Source organism: Channa argus, chromosome 14, assembly GCF_033026475.1.
Source record: "Channa argus isolate prfri chromosome 14, Channa argus male v1.0, whole genome shotgun sequence".
NCBI lineage: Eukaryota > Metazoa > Chordata > Actinopteri > Anabantiformes > Channidae > Channa > Channa argus.
This window is the reverse complement of record NC_090210.1, coordinates 11640047-11662858: the sequence shown is the minus strand read 5'-3', so window position 1 is coordinate 11662858 and position 22812 is coordinate 11640047. Positions and strand designations below refer to the sequence as shown.

The following is a 22812-nucleotide window of genomic DNA, read 5'->3' as shown; positions in this document are numbered from 1 at the left end:
AGGATGCTGTGGACATTTATCAGGGGGCTCCAGTCATAAAATTTAAATGATTTCTGCTTAGCAAGTATTGAAGCACTCTCATTAATTGTAATTGAGTGAGTGCTGGGATATTTTGCTTACTGATGTACATAAGATTTTACTTTGAATTGGAAGGCTAATACAGAACATGATGTGATGTGAAAAAATCTGAATAACATTTATACATGTATGTATATTTGATTATATTATCGGTACCTCCTGGGATATGCTACACCAATATATGTGACATTTAATAAAAAAAAAATCTAATTGGCTCGTAAGTGTTTTTTTCCTTTGTCCTTGTTCATTTAAGGGTTAATACCCTCTAGATTCAGCAGCTGAATGAAATATAGCAGACAGTGTTTCTACCAATCTTTCAAAGTGTGTACGGAAAGTGCTCATCTGTCTGAGAAGTCTACTAATTCCCGATAGCAGACCCAAATGGCCAATAAGGAGTGTAATTGTATTACACTGAATCAAAGTCAAGCTGAACCCATACTAGGAAAAAGGAATTACTTTCGTTCTTCATTTTGCTATATCTGTCAAATAACAATTTCACATAAAAAAAGAAATAAAAAACTACAAAATGTGCGTAACATCGCTGCTAATGTGATCTATGTGAAGTCCTGCAGCTATTCCTCTATCATCCATCAAAGTACATATCAAATCAAGCTCTTATCTTATCTTATCGATGGGCTCTGGAAATGTACAAAAAATTAATGCGCTTAAGTCTGTGACCCAATTAATGTAAAAATAAAGTAAATCAACTGTATGTGTTTTTGTTAGACAGGACAGAGGTCTATCCAAATTTGTATCAAAACCCATTTTCTTGTGAGACTTTTAAATAGTATCCCATCACTTGCGAGAGATTAAACCATCAGACAAATCCATTTTTCCTTGGCAGTGCGATCCATCACCCAAATTGACTAAATTGACTTGTGTTGGTATGTCAGTGCAGATTAAACAGGATCTTATAAATAATTCAGTCCAACAGACTGACAATAAAAAATGATAAGTGACAATTAACAAACCAGGACATTAACCAGCTATCATAGAATGCACTCTTTAAGTCTCAAAGGGAGTTTTAAAAAGTAATAAGGACAGACAAAATTTGAGAGCTTGCAAAAAAAAAAAGGTAGAACAGAGACAATGGCTTCCACTCATGCACATAATTCAAAATTCATGGCCCACATTAACAGGAAGGAAGACTATTTCTCCATGAAACCGATTCCTCTTTGACAAGCATGATGCTACAGTAGCTCTTAAAACTGTTGAAATAAAGTTAGTTACAGCAAAGGAAGAAAGAGTGCAAAAGTGAAGTGCAAGACATTGGGTCTTATGCATTTACCTGTTTTACATGATGTAAATGTGTTAACAGCTGTGAAGATTTTGTCTATTAAAATGCTAATTTATACAAAAATTGTCAGTCATGTTGATAACACATAGTAAACACATTATTTGTTTAGCAAGTTTATTGTATAACCTTTGTTTTATATATTTTTTAAATAATTTCAAATATATTTAAGTTCAGCATTCATACACATAGCTACAGTGCTATAATTCCTAAGTGAAATGTTTGTGTTTCCCCACTGTGGAGAAATAACTGTGCCTCTAACTGTGACAGGTCTTGTTCACTTTTGAATTTTGTTTGCGACTAAGAGAGAAGTACAAAACATCAGTAAAATCTACAACTTGTCTTCAATCCCTTGCACAAGACAAAACTGTGAGACACAAGACAAAACTGTCCATGTGAATGGTTCTTGTGTAACTGTTATAAGGACCCAGATGTGGAACAAATCTTTGAATCATTAAAGAAGTGAAACAACAATCTAAAAATACCTTGCTACATATACAAATCAAGCATTATCAAAGTGCTATAGAATGGAAACTCATACTTTTTATGTATTATGGGATTGCTCATTACTGATGCATTACCATATTGGGCATTTTTGTCATTACATTAAAGTATGTGTGACACAAGTGTGATATTTTTCAAAACGAAGCCAAACCAATTGCTCGAATGGTGGTTTCTGTTTTTGTTTTTTCTTAATATAGGATATCGTTATGGGCAAACTGCAAAATACATTCTAATATACTGTATGTATACTTTTCAAATATTACTCTCTACAGTTGCCTTCACACATGCAAGAGATGCACAGGAAACAATGTAGCATGCAATTATTGATACTATCTACTATTAGTAACAATATTTTTTTTTGGTTACTAATTATTTATTGTTACTATTTTTATCCTCACAAAGTGATCATCCAAAGTGTGGTGAACTATAACATGGCTTTTATTTTACTCTCAGAGAAATTGGTATTGTGCTTTTTAAATGTTCTACAGATTAGTGTCTCTTTCTTTAAAGAATTAAATGTTTGAGCACAAAAGCTTAAAAAAAGACAACTTGCAGTGAAAACTGTTTGTGGTACCCATTACTGTTTCACTTTTTATTTAAAAAAAATGATTGACATGAGGAATTTGCATGAAAATAAGTCAGCTTACTTTTTTAAATCTTACTGGAGGAATTCACTATTGAATCATAAATGTAATTAAATCAAGAAGTTGAAAGTGCTCTAAGTATATTTATGTCTGATCTAGCTAGTCGTGCATTACATTGCTGAGTTTTCATCTGTCAGTACTAAAATATCAATGACAAAGCAAAAGATATAATAAATGCAACATCCTGTTCATACCAACGCTGCGAACACCCTACATACAACTGTAACTTTGTATTTTTTCCACTGAGCCTTGCATAATCACACTGAACCTGGAGGAATTACTATCTCAGCGGTAACCAGCAGGGGCAGACACATTCCTGGTCACTGAACTCTTTGAGAGAGAAAGCGCTGTCATCCTCTCGGCTGTTAGCATATCTGCTAATGCAGCAAGACAGTGTTTTGTCACAGTGTCAGGCATGCTAAATTTAGACACAGTAACAACAAAGACAGGCATCTCTCTGAAGTGAAAAAGATGTGAACTTGCTAAACAAAAGCTCCTGTATGCTATTCATACAATGTATAATTTGTATTATTCATAAGGGGCTATACATTTCTTTTGTAGTGCTTTCTAAGAGCTTTCACCACAGCTCAGTGTATAATGCACAAAGGAGTGCTAAGAAAGACGGTGACTCAATTGAGGTAAGATTGTTTTTGTGTAGTGGGCAATTCATATTCACAACACTACCCCCTTTCTGTTTCTTGGCCTGAATCCTATCCTGGAGATGAGATTAGACAATGATGGGTGGATAGTGACTCTAATAGAAACTGTAAGTACAAACCAAATCTACGGTGCAGTCTGTCCCAGACAGGTCCAAATGGACTAGGCAGTTGGGCTGGGCCAAGAAAAGGTACAAGTTCTGTGTAAGAGAAAAAGTTTAACATAATTAATATGCATACATACATACATGCAGTAAAAAAAAAAAAAATATATATATATATATATATATATATATATATATATATATATGTGTGTGTGTGTGTGTGTGTGTGTGTGTATATATATAGACAGTGCTGACAAGAAGTATTCACCTTCGCACTGAATCACAGAAGATTACAAAGTTTTTTGTTCTTTATTTTGTTTTGTTTTTAAAGAATTTCTGATACAAGAAATCAGAAAGCAGTACATCTGCCCAGTAGAGACCATTCTCAAAAACTGAATACGAAAAAGCGAGTCACTGCCAGACACCTCTAAAAAAGTTCTGAGCATCAGAGGCTTAGATTGGAGAGACTGTGCAGACAACGGATGCCAAAGTGCCAGGCAGTCACAGCTTTATAAGAAAGTGGCAAAGAAAAAAGCAACACTATTAACTCACCTGACATCTGAGCCACATCTTGCTAGAGGATAATTGAAAGACTGGTAGTCAGTCCAGAGGTCCGATAAGGCCAAAGTTCTTTATTTATTTTAGTTGTGCCCATCAGAGTAAACACCATGCCATCACAAAAACAGCCCAAGTGTCAAGCCAAAGTTGGATATGAATGACTTAAAAATGTGCCAGGTTAAACCACTGGAGTTGAGCCAGAATCAAAATCTAATTCTTAGCCAGTATTTTTATTCAGTATTTTTTGAAAATGGCATTGACATGCAAGCTGATATAGCTTGAGCAGTTTTAGAAAGAATGGGCTGAATACTTAAATCTACAGTTTGTAACTATTGACTGATTTTTTTTTTAATATAGGTCCCACAATGTATCATCATGTGCAGAGGTGCTAGTGACTCTGGTTGTGGTGCATTGACATTTGCTGTTAAAGCTTTTTGACTGATGTTTGCCCTTTTGACACAATAGAGAATTTCAACAATTTCTGCTTCATTATTAAAATTGGCAGCATTCTTATTTATTGAAATTTGCTAATGACTAATACATGAAGGGCTGTGCATGCAGCTGAGGGTGGTGAAGCATAGCAGACGGTGGATGAGTGTATCAGAACAAGAACAGGCAGGGCTGGACAGAGCAGAGTGGATTGATTTCAAATCTATTGCTAGCATTGCTTGAATTGCATTTGCATTTTTTTTTATTTGACATTCGTAATTGATTTAGAGGACTTTATTTTCACTTTGATGATAATATCCTGTATCAAAAAAGACACGGAAATTCTTTTGATTTAAAGCTATAAAACAGTTGTCAGTTTTCCATTGACATGTGCATACATTTGTAAATTTCCATCTACGACCATCTACTACTACCATTATATACAAATGTTAGAAGTTGTCATCAAGACACACAGCTGGTGGGATTAGTTCTCCAGTCCGGTCCAAACATTTTAGTAAAAGAGGATGCAACAAGATGGCAAACATGACAAAACACCACCAGTCAAAGCTTAAACAATCTAAAACATGCATAAAATGTGAAATGTGGCATTTTAGTTCATGTATTACATCGAAGAAAGTGACAGTCTCTGCAATGCTCTACATGTATTTGATGTTTTCATCTGCCGCTATTTTTTAATCTCTACGGACTTCTCATTTTTCACATATATTATACTCTATTGTCAAATTTGATTTCTATCACACTTTGCTTCTGCATCTCAACCAACTGGCTTTGCTTGTATTTTCCACTGAGGTTTTTAATGTGAAAATCCCCCCAAAATACTAATGACAGCAGTATGGAAACAAACTTAAATGAAAACTTTCTTAAGGGGCTCAGTGTGTGTGTGTGTGTGTGTGTGTGTGTGTGTGTGTGTGTGTGTGTGTGTGTGTGTGTGTGTGTGTGTGTGTGTGTGTGTATCCCTCACCGTGGCATCCTCTCCAGAAAGAACTCCTGGGTTTTTGCTCAGGTCTAGATGCAGCAGAGAATTGGAGTAGTCATCACTTGAACACAATGCTTGAGATAAAGAAACAACGCCTAATGGGGGCAGAGGGAGAGGAATGAGTGAGAGAAAGGCCTATGAAGAGAAGGAAGAGTTGGATAAACATGTTATATGCATCCTTGAATCACTTATTACCCTATAAACAAGTCTGGATTTTTTTTTTTCCCAACAGAACAATTTATGCTCTGGACGTGACTTATTAGGAACTAATGAATACAAAACTACATGATGGAAAAAGGTTAGCGAGCTCCATGGGAAAAAAAAACACAACTGAGCTGAGACTGGTGAGCCCATATAGCCGGCTAATGTGAAGAGCTTCTGAAGGAAGCCAGCCACCGTTTTTCCTCCTGTCCTCCAAGTATCGGAGTGTGTGTGTGTATGGTGAAAACCAAAACAAAAGGATAATCACTCTCTCAAAATTAGATCACTACACAATTACATCCAAAGACCCGAAGGAAATCCTCATTAAAATCCTTACCCTGCAACACTGATGCACAGGACAGAACGGCATTGTGAGTGGAGGGCCAAATACAGACACAGTAACAACATTATTATTTTATCGAGAATTATCTAGCAGCTCATAATGAAAAAAAAGAAGTCTACAACCATTTATTTCTCAGTTATATAACGTCAATTATATCCAGCAGTTTCAGGAAGTGTGCTTCTCTGTTCTCCAGAACATGGGAGTGTGTCTGGAAGATCCTACTGCATTTGCTGAAAATGGCAAAGAGGAAAATATTCATTCCTAATTTGTAGCAATTAGGATAGAAATTATGGAAAGTAGCTTCCCAGTTAATGTGTGTGGGAGAAAGGGGGGAAAGAAAAATAAAAAAATTGCACATAATGTATGGACAAATGTAAAAGAAGTCAATAATGTAATAACTTGCATATAATATAATACAAAGTGACAGCATAAGAGACATTTTTGTGCGCAACGTAAAAAGGTATTACATTTTGTTCATTAGGTAAATGTTGTTAAAATGTTTGGAATAGTTTCTATAAGAATGCTATTTCCTTCCAACCTTTAGTTAAAACTTACATAACGTAGTTACAAAAAGGATGTCATAGTCAACATTGTTAAGGCTGATCTGTTACATAAATGTAGCACTTTTCTTGGATGCAAGCATTTCACACCAGTTTTCTGCCATGGCAGACAGTTGGGGACACCATTTTTTTATTCCCAGAATCTCTGCATTAAGATATTTTGGCTGATCTCACTTGTCATTCTTATGTGCACAAAGGGACACCTCTTCTCTATGGAGATGGAATTAAATAAATTTAAACTAACTAACTAACTAACTAAATAACTAACTTTCTACATTTTATTGAATATTTTACACAATACCACAAATTAAAATGGCATGGACAGATTTGTTGGTACTCCTAGAAATAATAATTGGATTATAGTGACAGGGAAGCACAGTGTGGGGTGGTTAGCACTGCTGCCTCATGCTTGAAGGTCCCTGGTTTGAATTCATGGCAGGCTGCAATCTTTCTAACGACATGCATGTTAAGTTAATTGGTGACTCTAAATTGGGTGTTAATGGTTGTCTGTCTATATATGTCTCTCTAAGCCTGGCCCTGTGACAGGGTGGACCCTGCCTCTCGTTTTCTCAGTGACAGCTGAGATAGGCTCCTCCTATGCACCTCAATGGGTTAAGTGGTTAAGAAAATTGCTTGATAAATGTATTAAATTGATATTTCATACTATGATTTTACTGTAATTAGCATAACATATTATCAATTTAAATAGAGAAAAGTAGTTTGGTATAATTATGTGCATCACACTGAACCAAAAAAAGCAAAGGAGATTAGTATAAAATAATTATAGACAAACATGACAAAGGCTAGAAGTCCATCTCCAATTTGCCTGATGTCTGTGACTAAACTTGCAAAAATTATAAAATTTAAGGCAGGGCTGTCCCACTTTGTTATATCAGAAAGATCTGCGTTATTTATGCTATATAATAAACATGTCCTATCATTATTATATTGTCTATGTGCAGTATTTGTGTGATCACATTTCAGCACTGGAGCAAACATGAGAAAAAAGAGTGGTAGAAGGCCAAACTCAGCCCTAGGGAGAGTCTAAGGCAACATTTGAAGGCAACAAATCAGATGTAATTCAAATGAGAGATTTGCAACCTTTTTCAGAAATATAAAGCAACAAGTTTTGGAAACATCAAATTTGTACCACCAACTCATAACAAAACCCACCAATATAAGGAGGAGATAATGGCAGTAACAAACTTTATTTCACAAAGATTTGTCTGCATCTTTAGGTAACGAATAATGACTTAATGACTTAAATGATATTGTAATTAATATCAATATCAACTGATATGAAAAAATGATCACAATAAGTTTGTTTCCCATATCACCCAGTGTTAGTTCCTCTATGGTTTATAGGGCTGCAGCCAACTTCCCTAGACATAACTGCAAGAGGAAAATCAACACCAGATTGAGAAGGAGGATAGTGTGAATGGTCTACAAATAGTCAAGGACAGCTTTCAAAGAGATACAAGCTGATGTCCAGGGTCAAGGTACATAAATGTGTCATCACACTAACAGTAACTTTAAAACAAAAACAGACTGAAGACAGACGGAAATCGCTACATGCATATTAACAGATGGGATTGCTTCAAAGAAAAGAACACCATACCTGCTGTGAGGCATAAAAGAGGCTTGGTTATGTTCTGAGGCTGCTTTGCTGCATTAGGCTATTGGGTGGCTTGGATCTGTGCAGGTTTCAAACCTGCAGGGTGAGGGTTACCAAACCCTGGATAATATCCTTGTGCTGATATAGATTTACTAATATTTCCTTTTTTAGCTTGCTTTTATTATACACAAGCTTCTATAGGCAGAATGAGGAAATACCTACATTTGTATGTCTTTTGCTTCCTACGCATGTGTGACATTTCTGTCTATTTACATGTCTGTTCCCATCTACATACTTGTGTTGGCATTTCTGCTAGAACAAAGGAGAGATTTTTAAATATTCAGCAATAAATCCTTAGTCATTACTAACATCTGCCATTCAAAGTCAACTCTTTACTCATGAATTTGTATCCTGAATTCTTGTCAACCCACTGCCTTTTAGAAATTACAACCAGGTTGTTTTCCCATTCATAATGTACAGTAACAGGACATCTGGGATGTTGTCTGTGGCAGACTTAACCATATAATGTTTAAAAGAAATTAAAGGATCCCAGTTTATGGTAAATAATGAATCTCTGCTCAGTTTGAATACATTTAAATATAATATAACTGTAGATTAATGCTACAGTATCCAACATTATTTTATAAAAGAAATAGCCTAGTTTTGCTGTCAAAGGCTTCTGTGACAGATTAAAAAGTCAACAAACCATTAATATCCCGTACTAAAGTTTTTTAAGAGGCTTGTATTTCTAACCCATCAGAGGAGGACGATTATTTCTGCTTGATTAGTAAGTTTGGCAATTTATTGTAATTCAAACTATCAACTGAAAGGCTGGGCAAAGCTAGGAAAACCAATTTTAAGTCTTATACTACTACTATACTACCCTAGCTTTGTCCCCAAAAGTACTGTAGTATTAAACACACACACTGTAATGGCAGTAACAAAATGTTTGAGCTTTAGGTGACATTGACCACAACTATCTCACCTTTTCCTTATCTCTTTAGCTACCTGTCTCCCTGTCACAAAGAGAGATGTAGAAAGGAAAAGAAAAGTAGAAACTTTTTGAATGCAGCAAGGCTTGCTTTTTAACTAAGAGCCCATGTCTCAGTTTTTATTTACTTTATTTGGGTTTTGCTTTTGTAAAACAGCATATGCACTGTTTTACAAAACAAAGTACTCTTGTGCCAATCAGAAAGAAATAAAATAATCCTATCAAATAAATCTGATCACCATCAAAACCTATTAATGCCATTAAAAGATAAACTAATGCTTTGACATATGCTAATATTTAAAGACGTCACAGAGACCAGCCTATGGGGCGGCTATAGCTCAGTTGGGGGGCGGCTATAGCTCAGTTGGGGGGCGGCTATAGCTCAGTTGGTAAAGGCAGTTGCTTACGGACCACAGGGTGAGTGGTTCGATCCCCGGCCCTGGCTATATGTCAAAGTGTCCCTGGGCAAGACCCTGAACCCCTAACAGCCCATTCCCCCTCCCCAGCGATGCAGTGCCGGTCCAAGCCCGGTAGAAATTGGGGAGGGTTGCGTCAGGAAGGGCATCCGGCATAAAAACTGTGCCAAATCAACATGCGGACAATGATCTGCTGTGGCGACCCCAAACCCACGGGATAAAGCCAAAAGGAGAGTAGTAGACAGAGACCAGCCTATATAATGTGTAAATTTACATCTGTATCAATAATGTTCTTTTTAATCTGCTGTAATACTAGAAGTTGTTACTGTCAGGAATAAAATCTATGGAATTGGGACATTGTATTAATGCCTACACAGGATAATAAACACATAAACTTCTTATGATTCTGTCCTGATTACCATTTGGTAGATGGATCATATTGTGTATGCTTGGGTCTGTTTATCTGTGTGAGTAAATGTCAGCTTAAAAAAAACAACAAAAAACTACTCTTTAACTGAAAAATCTGGATTGACGGCTTGATTTTATAGAAAGCTACCCCTCTGTGTGAGTAAGACGCATGTGTTGTACCAGGTCCAAACTGTAGTTTATCATTCACGTACATTTAAAAATAACAAAAGAAGAGGGGTCAGCCACTAGAGGCTGCTGTATCTCAGAGGAGCATTCCTACCCTTAGAGGACAGGGTGGTCTTGGAGAGATTTAGAAGGCGCAGTCCCTTGTTCAGTCGACACACCTGTTGAATCAGGTTGGAGACACCTGGTGAGAGGGGACAGACAATTATGAATAAAGCATCAGGTGTTTTTGATAGTTTTGGGTCATCAAAAATCTTTGGATTTTGCAATGAGGGTTAGAATAAATACGCAATCTGAAAGCACAATGCTCAGGTAAACTGGGATTTTATCATTTTATTGCAAAGAACTCTTACTCTGAAGAGAAGGAAATATGATAATATGGCTAAGGGTGGTTACAGTAGTTAAAGCTACAGCACCTTTGTGGCTGTAGACACAATAAATTAGGTCAACACAAACACACACACACACACACACACACACACAGAGGTAGCAAGTGTTAGCCCAGAGAACTGAAGTGAGTGGAAGTGACATGTGTCAAACAGAAGGACAGAAATTAATTAATGATTGATACTGGCATGCAGACAGTCTGACCAAAGCACATGCACACAGACTCAGACACATACACAACATTCTCTATCACACTGAGATACTGTGGAGAAAGGTGTATACTGGTTAATACAGTGCAACAGTAACTAAGGCAATTAAAATTTGCATTTCTCTACAGGGTGCATGTAGGGAAAAACCTCAGAGGTTCAGTGAGTTGTAGCCAAGACTTTAGACAGAGCATGAAAGACAGATGAGAAAAAAAGAAACAAAGAAAAACAGAAAAAAGGGTTCAGTGAGGACAGAGATTGATTTTGAATTCTTTGTGAGCAAACAAAAGCCGCAGTAAAGTAAAAAGCAAAAGAACAATCAGAGATGCCCTGAGAGAGACAGCAGTAGGAGGGAAAGAAAGTTCAGGGTCCAGACCAGTACCTTGATTGTCTAGGGTGTTATGAGCCAGGTTGAGAGAATGAATCACAGAGGCTGGGTTCTCTGACAGGGCCGACGCCATTTTCTGTGGAAAATCCCTGAAGACACAATGTTCAAAATGAAAGTTAAGTAATAAGGTGAACCGCACCTTAAAATCTTTATAATGAAGGCCATCTATCATGCAAAATGCAGCTATTTTAATTGATTTGAGATTTGTCTGAGCTGTAAAGGTACAATTCTTTTTAAGAATGAGGAAGAGCAAGTTATATTTTTTGAATTTTCATTAGATTGTAATTGTAATTTAGCATATCTGGCTATAGCTACAAAATCTGTCAATGATCTGATGTAACGTTCTCATACATTGGCTGTGCATTTGAGGCAATTGTGTTAAAAATGGTATAATTCTTAAATCAACAACAAAGAAATTAAATAAATAAAAACATGCAACCTAGTGCAATATTGACAGAACTGCCAATACTCCAATCAAAGAAGACATTAAACCAAGAAATACGGGAAATGTTGGATTTAAAGCTGCATTACTCAATATTATTACTGTATTTTAACAGTGGATCAAATCACTATGTGTAAGAACGTTCTCGTTATAAAGATCCGGCAGATAATTATTACCTAACTTCTGCAGTTCCACCCAGCTCTACAAAGCCATTAAGCCTCACAGAGTTAATCATTTAGCTCATTATTTTGGTTTTACGGCCCATGACTTTAATGTGTGGTTCCTTCTCGCCACTCTCATTAACCTGTTTACAACCACAGAAGGCAACTGTTTTTCTAATAAACCCACTACGTACTACATGCCCAGCACCAAGGGGCAAAAAGACAGAATTAGTGATTAGCTACTGAACATAATTCAAGTGTCAGATATTTCCCTTAGGAGTTGGTAAAGACCAAAACTGAGCTAAAGGAGAGGAAATATTCAACTTTTTCAATCAATTCTTTAAACTGGATTTTGCTCCTGAATGTAAAAGCAAAGAACCTTCTGTTCCACACCACATCATGTCTGAGTTCCCAAGATAGTAACAGTCTTTTGTTCCTAAATGTACCGTAGCTAGAGGCTTCTAGCTTAACTTTTAAGTGTACAGCTGTGCTGTTTGCTTAAAATCCCTTTCCAACACCCAGCCCTGCTCCTTCCCCAGCTACAATCCAAAATATGTCTAAAAACGTTCCGTACACTATACTCCCTACCACCTTAAATGCATAGCCTTAAATGGGGTCTTGTATGGCATCACACTGAAGAATCTTTAACACTGAAGACAACACATTTCCTAATTAACTTAAGCAAAAAAAGTAGAAATTTATTTGTAGAAAGTTATTTGTTCTTTTTTTTGTTACCAGGCGCTTTAATTGTTTTAAATTGTCCTGGACTACATTTGTAACTCAAAAGAAAAATAAATCTTTAATCAACGTTAATTATTTTAAAGTTGCCCATTTGAAATCACGTGTCAAAAGGTATATTTCAGACTGTTTGAGAGCATCCTACTTCACTTTGTACAATATATAGTATTTGGTTATTCAACTTTTGGTGCAGTGCCTGTTGAGAGCCTCTAATAAAAATTGCCCTCTCTACGGGAAATGATTTCATACAGGCAAAGTATAAAAACTTTACAGTTACGCAGCAGTAAATCATCTTGCCCTGAGGCACCCAATTCATCTCAATTAGTACTAAATAAAGAAACAGCTCTGCTAAATGATACCAGCCAAGCATTGAGGGTGAAATGTCGGGCCAGGTTAAGCCCTTTTTTTTTTTACTATTGCTTCAAGTGAGCAAAATACAGCTGCTAAAGGCATACAAGAGGGTGCTTTATGGGATTAAAGATACGAGGTTAAAAGAGGTGAGGGGGAGATAAAACGAAGTAGAGACTCATTTGGAAAGGTCAAGACACCAGGGGGAGAGGAGAGTGGGAACATGAGGGTGAGGAGGAGTGGAGAGGGGAGATGAGGAGTGCAGAGGACACAAGCATAGGAGAAGGGAGAGGGAAACAAATAGAGGCGGTAGAAAGAGCTACTGATGTCAATGATGATGCAAAGTAGGAAGTAACCTACGATTTGAGTCCAGCATTCTCCAGAGTGAGTTCTTCCAGACTATTGGACTTACTGACTGTGTGCAGAACCTGGTCCACCACCTCGGACCCCTGAGGAAAACAAAATAACACAGACACTTGTAACCATGGCTTTGTAGTTAAAATAAAAGAAGTTTCTAAGCAGAGGAAATGAACTAAAAGCAAGAAGTGACTGTATTTTACACTAAACTGCCCCTGTGTATCCTAATATCAACAGCTTAATGAATTCGAGTTGGGGGGCAAAATAAGGGACACAATCTAGAATTCACACTAAAACTCAAATATGAGCATAGGACAATTCCAGAAAACAATTGTGAGGGAAATTCAAAATGATATTGATGAATACATGTAATCATGAATTTCACATGGTTTCAAACGTTTATCAGTTTGACTTATTGACTCTTGCCACAGGGTACCTCTCATATGATGAACAATTAATAAAGATTCATATCATCCTAAATACAGCAGGTTCTACATTTAAAGCTTTGCTCATGGTAACAGAAGCCAGTGACCTCTTTCAGTCTCACTTTCTTTACTTGGTTTCCCTTAATCCCTCCAGTAACCTGCAATGTTGCAATGGGAACAATTGAACCAATCCCCCACCAATTCTGTATCACATTTATTTTACAAAAGCTGCTGCAAAATCAGGCATTTTCGGCCTTACAATCACAAAGAGACCTCATGGAGGGACTGATATATATGACGAGTTGGTTCAGAAAATGATCACCAAAAAGTATTCCGATAACATGCAGACTAGCAGAGAAATTGTAAGAAAAAAAAAAAAAAAAGGAATCTAACTGGTCGTCTACATCTGGCAAGAAGGTTTATAAATAGGAAAGATAAAACAGATAGTTACTATGCGCATGTCTTTGCAGTACAGCTTGGTGAACCAGGTGTTGTATGCAATGGATGCCACGATCACTGCCAAGTCTCTGAAACAGACACATACACATATATTAAGAGATAAAATTCAAATATTTAAATTAGCGATATCCATCTGCTCAAAACCATTTGATGTCATTGATCCATAAATTCACATTATCGTGGGCCAAACGTTTTCTCTCCCCCCCGTTTGGTAAAAAGCTATTTATCATCAAGACAGGGAGAACAGTATGGGCTGATCTGCTTTCTAAAAGATGACTGATACTGCAGCCCCAGTTGAGGAGGGGAAGCAAAAAATCAGTGGAAAAAAAGAGACAGATGTAAAGATCGATGGCTGGGTCAGTGGATTATTCAATAAAGCCACAGTTTGATTCCAGCTACAGACCTCAAATAATGTAACGTCCAGTGCTACACAGACAGACACAGAGCCCACAGCGAGTGTTTGCGAGCTACAAACAGAAAGTAAAAGAGGGAAGAGAGGGTTTTGGAATCCTCCAAGGTCCAACTAAAGTCACACTGCTTCTACACCTGCTATACATCATCTAACAAATGAGCAGTAACAAATAGAACGAGAGGCAGCGAGAAAGAGAACGAGCACAGAGAGAGGGAGAAAGAAAGAGAGAGACAGAGGGACATAGCGGAAGAAAAAGAGAGGAAGAAAGAGTGTAATATAGCCAGGCAGGGTCCTGTTGCCAGTAACTGCACTAGCCAGAAAATTACAGTAGATCTCACAGGAGCAAAATGGCTACAGGCAGTGTTTCCTTTTTCATTACCATGTCAGCCACCAGACCAGTCCTTTCTGACTAACACAGCTGAGCCAGAGTGTGTGCGAGTAGATGATGCCCATGTCAAAATTCATCATCAGAACTGATGGTTGATTCATAGTTTGACAGCAGGACATGTAATTGACCTCCACGAAGTCTCACCCAGTCATGCAGTGCACGTCGGTTTGTACACGAGGACACATTGGCACAGCAGGTCAGTCTGTCCCTGTTTTCTTCTTCAGGGATAAACAATGGTATGGGACTTGAATTTAGCATTATGAGAAAGGATTGTTGCGGTGAGGCTAAATTGACTTGAAGGTAAGGGCTGGGTGTGGGGTTAAGGTTAGAATTTCATTCAGTTTTTAGTAAGGGCAACTAGACTTGACTTTATTCTGTAAAGTGCCCTGAGATGACTTTGTTGTGAATTGGCGCTATATAAATAAAGTTGAATTGAATTGAATTGAATTGAATTGAATAGTCCAGGTGAAAGCAGTAGTTTGCATGGTCTGTAAAATGGTCACTTGCTGTGAGTTAGAAGATCACATGAAGATCTGTATAATCAGCAGAAAGTAAGAGTAACCTACCCCAATGACTAGACCCAGATTCCCTGTCTCAATCTGTCAAACTCATATATTTTATCTGCCTTGTTTAATCCATACAAAAAACAATGCAGACAAGCTGAAGTTTGATAAAGCTTTAAGCGCCAGAGAACTTGTTTGCCTTCCAGTCCTCTACACCAATTCCCTGACTAACGCACAGTGAAGACAACACTCCAAGAAGTAATTAGTGAGCTGTAGGCAGATTTGCTTTTATGTGGACAGGGACAAGCTTGCTGTTTCTACTCTTTATGCAAAGCTAAGCCAATCAGCTCCAGCTGCATATCTGCTGTGCAGACATGAGTGGTATCCATCCTCTCATCTGATTCTCAGCGTGAAAGCAAATAAGTGTTTTTCCCCAAAGTGTTGAACCATTATTTAATGCTCAAGTTACACTTCTATGTATTTTGTCATTTGTTCATGCATAATTCATGTGCCGCCCAAACTTACCATGCAGAGTCTAGACTGTCACTGCATGTGGGGAATTAACAAAATCCCATGAGTCTATTTACATGTCCATTTTGGAGTGAGGCCAACCATGAAATCTGACATGTACAGTAAAACATTTATTACACTCTTCAAGAGAAAAAAAAATTATTCCAAAAGTTTCTAGCATAGATAACTAAACAGATGCAAACGTACTGAACACGATGAAAGTGTTTTTTTACATGTCTGTGGCCAGGGCTTATTATCTCAAAATACACAAGGCCTAGATTAATCCTACACTAATTACAGCTTACAGTATGCACAAAATTGAACTGGTGATAATTTGAATCAGGAATATGGCCAAGATAAGGTTTAGGTAGTATAGGAGAAACATATCATGGCAAAAGGCAATTATAGTGTGTACGAGCACATGAGTTAAAAACTGAAATGTTGAAATGTTAAGAGGGTTTATCCTCCAATAGAAAATTTGTAAAATATAATATATAATATATTTACTACTGTATGATAAGCAATAGAAATGTACAACTTTAACTTTTACACAGTTGTACTTAATGTTGCGGTGTAAACCCTCAACTCATCCATATATCACTGAGCAAACAATCCTTCTAAACTAAAAATCTATAACCTTAACTGTGTAATTTTTCATCAGAACCCTCTCATTAACAAACAGAGGGGAGCTGTTGGGGTCATTTTATTCCTTTTCGTGTCCCTGAAAAACTCCTACTAAAAAGGGTTAAGGTGGGCTTAATTTTGATCAGAAAATTCATAGCACTAAGCAAATACTATCCTAAATGTACAAATGGCATAATTTGACCTGATCTGTGGCACTAAAGTAAAGGTCATTAAAGCGTTTGAAATTACTCTCCGGGGACTTTAAGTAGTCTCAACAAATTTTGCAGTAGTATTGTGGATCGATATGGATGGAGCAAATGATTATAACTGTAAAAAGTCCATGCTTCAGTCCAGCTCTACACAGAACACGAGAACTTACAGGTCCGGTAGCAGGTATGACAGGTGAGAGCAGATGGTAGCACTGAGATGTGGAGCTGCTGTCCTGCTTCAGTAACAGGAAAGACTAAATCCGACAAAATGTCAGAGAAATGTTGTGGAGTGAAGAAGTGTGTGCATGCACAGTGTATTGACTGTCAGGCCAAGAGGCATAACAATTTCTCTCTTGCCCACACAAACAAACGTACGCAAGCAGCAACTCTCGACTTAAATACACATACAAACTGTCTCCTCTACAACAAGGTGTCAACCTGCAGTGGCCAGAGAAAACCCAAAGGGGAAAAGTGTATGTGTGTGTAGCAGTTGTTTGGAAAAAAAAGAGGTTTGAAGACGAAAGGGGAGAAAACAAAGGAAGTGAATAACATGGGTACGAGACAGGCCCAGAGAAAAAGGTGTCCGATATCAGTCGGGAGGAATAAGCGGGGACAATGTTTAGACAGTAGTCAGCAGAAAAGCTATTGTCCTGTCGTTTATGGTAACGGTAGAAAGGCTCAATCAGACATATAGGAAATGGAAATGTGTCAGGACAAGGAGAGGAGGGAGAGAGTAATGCACCACGAATAACCTCTCGCACATGATCATGCAGAGACCTACTCTTTAGTCTTTTGTACATTTTCTAGATTAATTCCCTATGTGGTTCTTCCTCTATCAATTTTAATTTGACACAGCCTCTCTCTAAAAAATATAAATGTTGAGAATTATAGTGTTAGACTATGGACTCAAGGGAACAACATGTTAAAGAAAGAAGTAAAGAAGCCAGCAGCTTCCCCTGGAAAGCCATTGTCTTTATCACACACTCTATAAAAGATTGGAGGAAAAACAACAGTGATGCAGTGATTTTTAGCTCTCAATAAAAAAGACATTAATATATTCATGAGTTTCTGCTGCAATCATGCCTCTATGAATGGGTTTTTGATTTAAGAGCATAACAAGGCTTTGCTCTTGTGATCAGATATGCATTTTTAAGTGTAAATGTATCCTCTTCAGGCGAGATTGTTGTTTCTACACAGAAAAGTAGAAGGATTTCTGTAGGTCTCTGGGCTTTCTAAAGGACAAAACATTCCTCAAACAAAAGACAAGTAAGCTAGGATGATTCCTCCATTTGCATGTCAGCTGTCAAATATTATTATGATCATCTGCACTCCAGTGATACATACACTCTTCCCCAATATGTCTGGGAAAGGAATCAGGAGACTTTAAAAAGAAACTCAAGGGGAGGTAGAGGAGAAGACATATGGCATCCTACAGCTATTTACAAGCCATGGATTTTACTTCTGACAAGTATATCATTCTCCTCCTCTATGATGTTTCCAAAAGTCTAACACAACTAAACAAAGACATATGACAAAGGAAGTCAGAGACAGAAATACTAACACACTCAACATTTTACACAGAGAGGGTCTTGTTAGACAAATACCCTATCTAATGTCAGAGAAGAGGAGGACTGACAAGCTGAGGAGATGCACTGTACCATCTGGGAAACATTTCTGCAAAAGTAGTATGATGCAGAATAAAGTGGGGAACACTTCCAAAAGTATAGCGCAGTCACAAAATATTAACACGGTGAGGCTTTTTATTGCTCTGGGTCTGGGCTCAACAACTATGAATTTAAAAGGAAACAAGCTAGGTGCTGCATTTCAGCTTCAGTTACCAACCCAAAGACTTGATCCTTAGTTTCCTGTCAAGACCTGTGGTTACTGGTGGGAACAACAAATGGATTATAATAATACAAGTCCCAGAATCCAGTACAAAATGACATGCGGATCGACCACTGGGGGCAGTAAATGTTCTTAAGCAGCTCCTATGTCTTGTGTATCGGTTAAAATGAACGCAAACAAAGGAAAGTAGGAGTATGAAGGTCATCACATTTCATGACCAAATTAGACAGTTAATCCTAGGTAATGTGAGGAATTTAAGATTAAATCACTAGTAATAACCAGTCATTTCAAATGTTATCACCTCATTTAAGTGGCTGATATCACAGCCATAATTATGCTTCAGTAGAGGCAAACTGCGAGAAGGCACATATTATCAATACTTGATATAATTAGGTGATATCTAGTCGTGATGGTAATTATAACAGGAGCAATTGTTTGGAGACATATTGAGAACGACTTAACTGGCACACCACTCAGTGAAGATTCTCATTCATCCAGGTTTGGTTATCAGAAGATTGAATCATGTCAACGGGGTTTCTTTCTTCTTGGTTAGAAACTTTTCGCTACTTGTCAAAGCAGCGTCTTCGGTCTGAATAAAGTGACTAGGGAAACTAGTTATATCCTCCAGAGTAGGCTTGGTCCTCCCTGGTCTGAACTTGAGGTGAAAAAAACCTTGTCTTGATCCAGGTGATTTAGCCAACTATAGACCAATATCAAATCTCCCGTTTATTTCTAAAATCCTTGAAAAAGTAGTTGCAAAACAATTATGTGATCACCTTTACAGGAATAATTTGTATGAAGACTTTCAGTCAGGATTTAGAGCTCATCACAGTACAGAAACAGCACTGGTAAAAGTCTCCAATGATCTTCTCCTGGCTTCAGATAATGGACTTGTGTCTGTACTCGTCTTACTAGACCTTAGTGCCGCATTTGACACCATTGACCACAACATTTTATTCCAGAGACTAGAACATGGATTTGGGATTAAAGGAACCACATTAAATTGGTTTAAATCTTATCTGTCAGATACATTCCAACTTGTTCATGTTAATGATGACTCTTCTTTATGCACCAAAGTCAGCTATGGAGTTCCACAGGGCTCTGTGTTAGGACCAATACTTTTTAATCTGTGCAGATGATACCCAGCTCTATTTATCTGTGAAACATGAAGCATGTCTAAAAGACATAAAGACCTGGATGTCCTACAATTTCCTACTTCTAAATTCAGACAAAACTGAAATCATCCTCTTTGGGCCTAAAAACATGAGAAATATGCTGTCTAACAATATAGTTACTTTAGATGACATAACTTTGGCCTCCAGTACTGCGGTGAGGAACCTTGGAGTTATCTTTGACCAAGATTTGGCGTTTACGTCACATATAAGACAAATCTCTAAAACAGCCTTCTTCCACCTACGGAACATTGCTAAAATTAGAAGCATCCTGTCTCAAAGTGATGCCGAAAAACTGGTCCATGCATTTGTTACTTCTAGGTTGGACTACTGTAATTCCCTACTTCTGGGGTGTCCTAATAAGTCTCTAAAAAGCCTTCAATTAATCCAAAATGCTGCAGCAAGAGTGCTGACTGGATTAGGAAAGAGAGATCATATTTCACCTTCACTAGCTTCTCTTCATTGGCTTCCCATAAAATCTAGAATAGAGTTGAAAACCCTCCTCCTTACATACAAAGCTCTTAATGGTCAAGCTCCATCATATTTAAAAGATCTCATAGTCCTGTATCGCCCGATTAGATCACTTCGATCCCAGAATACAGGCCTACTTGTGGTTCCCAGAGTTTGCAAAAGTAGAATGGGAGGCAGAGCCTTTAGCTATCAAGCTCCTCTCCTGTGGAACCAGCTTCCAATCCAAATTCGGGGAGCAGACACCCTCTCTACTTTTAAGACTAGGCTTAAAACTTTCCTTTTTGATAAAGCTTATAGTTAAAACTCCTCAATCAACCCTAACTAGCTTTTCTCTATACATTTATTTGTCACCACTGTATGCCATTAATTCTGTGTCCTACAACCTGTACAATGCTTTGTTGTTGCTTTTTTTTGTTGTTGCTTTTCTTGTTGCTTTTTGTTGTTGTTTTGTTGTTGCTTTTCGTTGTTCTTTTCTTTTCTTTCTCCACTTTCCACTCACCCCAACCGGTCAAGGCAGATGGCCGCCCACCCTGAGCCTTGTTCTGCTGGAGGTTTCTCCCATTAAAGGGAGTTTTTCCTCTCCACTGTTGCCTAGGGCTTGCTCAAGGGGGATTTGTTGGGTTACTTCTACATACTTGTGTAGTCTGGACTTTATTCTGTAAAGTGCCTTGAGATGACTTTGTTGTAAATTGGCGCTATATAAATAAAGTTGAATTGAATTGAACTGAACTTGTTATGAGGTGGGAACAGGGTGGAGTCATCAAAATGTAATGATTATGACCCTGACTTCTCATACCAGGTAGGTACACTGCTGATTCTGGTCCTGAGGTGCTGGGCCATCCTCTTGTGTAGAGGCTGTTTGGTTTCCCCAATGTAGAGCTCTGAGCTCTCTTCACTGCACTGGACTGCATACACTTCGTTGCTCTTCTTGTGTTTTGGTGTTTGGTCCTTTTGGGGCGATAAGTCTTTGTCTTTGTCTTTAGTGTGTTGGTGGGTTTGAAGTGAACAGGTCCTTCTGAAGAGCTTCTCTAACACTCCCACCATGTAAGAAATCACCAGGTTTTCCCTTTGGCTCTGAGTCTCTGCTCTGTCCCATTGTCACCATCATCAGCAGCATTAACGCAGCAACTAACAACATTGCGAATTACCTGGCCACCATCCTGTCACCCGTAGTTGGACACACTGATCACCACATACAAAACTCAGAGGATTTTGCAGCCAGGGTCAGAGGTGTACACAATGGGCTTGGAGAGCCAAACCAGGTCTGTTTGTGGACTGATACTGGACTGTACTGTTAAAAAGGTTTTGGGAGATTCCAGATATTCTCTGGAAGCCAGGGGAAAATCTTGCAATAGAGCTGATGGAGCAGAGAAAGAAGGTTTTATTTTTGCATGATGTCTTCCACATACATTTAGCTCCAATACCACAGCAGCTTGGTACTTTAAAAACACTAAATAACATAATACAGCCTCTTTAATCACTAAAACCATTCCTGTGCATAAAAACATTTTTTGTAAGCACGATGACAATGGTTTGCCACATATTCACAGCATGCTGATAGGGCCCTGCTAACCCATATCTATGTGGTCAACTGACAAAGGACAGCACAAACGACACAAATGAAAAATGACAAACTGTCAGGAGCTGCTTACAGCAGAATTACTGTATGCCTACATGGACCTATGCAGAGAAGGGTTCTGTGGGTAACAGGCTCACAAAAAAGCCAAAGTAAGATAGTGCAGTGGCTATTAGATGAGTTCAGAAACTAGAAATTTGCCTCGCCCTGTTTAAGTCTGCCCCCTACACAGCACAATAATTTGGATTGGTTATTTTGCTACTGCAGCTTTTAAAAACATTTGCATGAGCTACTGCATGTTTTTAATATAGATTTATTTTTTAAAAAAAGAATTAAACATTTTTTTTGTCCAAAATTCCAGTTAGCTTTCCACAGAAACAGCTTGTAAAAGTGTACTTTCTACTTTTATACATTTTAAACTTCTTTACTTTTACTTTGGTAAAGAAGTTGATTCAGTTCTTTTATTTACTTCATCTTGAGTGAGGAATGTGGGGAGTTTTGCCACCTCTGCATGTTTTATGACATCACCCACAAATATCTGTCAAAAACCTAAACAATTAGAAAGTGAAAGAATGGTGAGTTGTGCACGAGAACAGTGTGGGCCTCTTTTAAGACAGTGCAGCAGATCAGTCACCCTAAACATACAGACAAGTTACCACCTCAGTTAAGCCTTTTTCAGCCACACGGTAAACTCTTTAGCTTTATTATACACAAATGCCTCATACAAGACCGTTACATTTCCAGTACATACCCATTATTAAAAGTGATGGGCAACTACACTGCATTACGGCTGCATTGTGCATCACATTGTAATGTTCCAGTCACTGGACATGTCAGTCACCAAAGTTAAACGCAGCTGAGCAGGTGCTTAATGGCAGAGAGCCTCTAAAACCTGGAAAATGTGAAGATGGCTGCAGTACATTTCTGGCAGGCGATTGCAAAGAAGAAAGCCAATGCTTTGGCTGTAACAGAAGTGACAAATATAAAATATAATGAGTTTGTGTTAACTTGTCCAATTACTTTCTGTACCCTAAATGTCCCCTGATGCTGATGTAAATGCCCTCAAATTAATGCTGAAAGTTGGCACTTTATACCTCATTATCATTGCTTCATTTCAAATCCAATGTGCTGGAGTACAAAGCCAATACACACACACAGACACAAACACAAACACATACACACACTCTGACAGCACTGTATAATGGTGCAG

General features: G+C 37.9%; 1 protein-coding gene across 6 annotated transcripts in view; it reads right to left on the bottom strand.

Moving 5' to 3' along the window:
* carmil3 (capping protein regulator and myosin 1 linker 3) overlaps positions 1–22812 on the bottom strand; it is a 75530-nt gene that overhangs the window by 32276 nt on the left and 20442 nt on the right. For all 6 annotated transcript variants that reach the window (XM_067475077.1, XM_067475079.1, XM_067475080.1 and 3 more), the window contains 6 exons: positions 13885–13960; positions 13012–13100; positions 10957–11051; positions 10079–10165; positions 5250–5359; positions 3299–3376 (listed from right to left, as the gene is read on the bottom strand). In XM_067475077.1, the coding sequence (XP_067331178.1) occupies positions 3299–3376; positions 5250–5359; positions 10079–10165; positions 10957–11051; positions 13012–13100; positions 13885–13960 (535 nt within the window). The remainder of the gene's footprint in view (positions 1–3298; positions 3377–5249; positions 5360–10078; positions 10166–10956; positions 11052–13011; positions 13101–13884; positions 13961–22812) is intronic.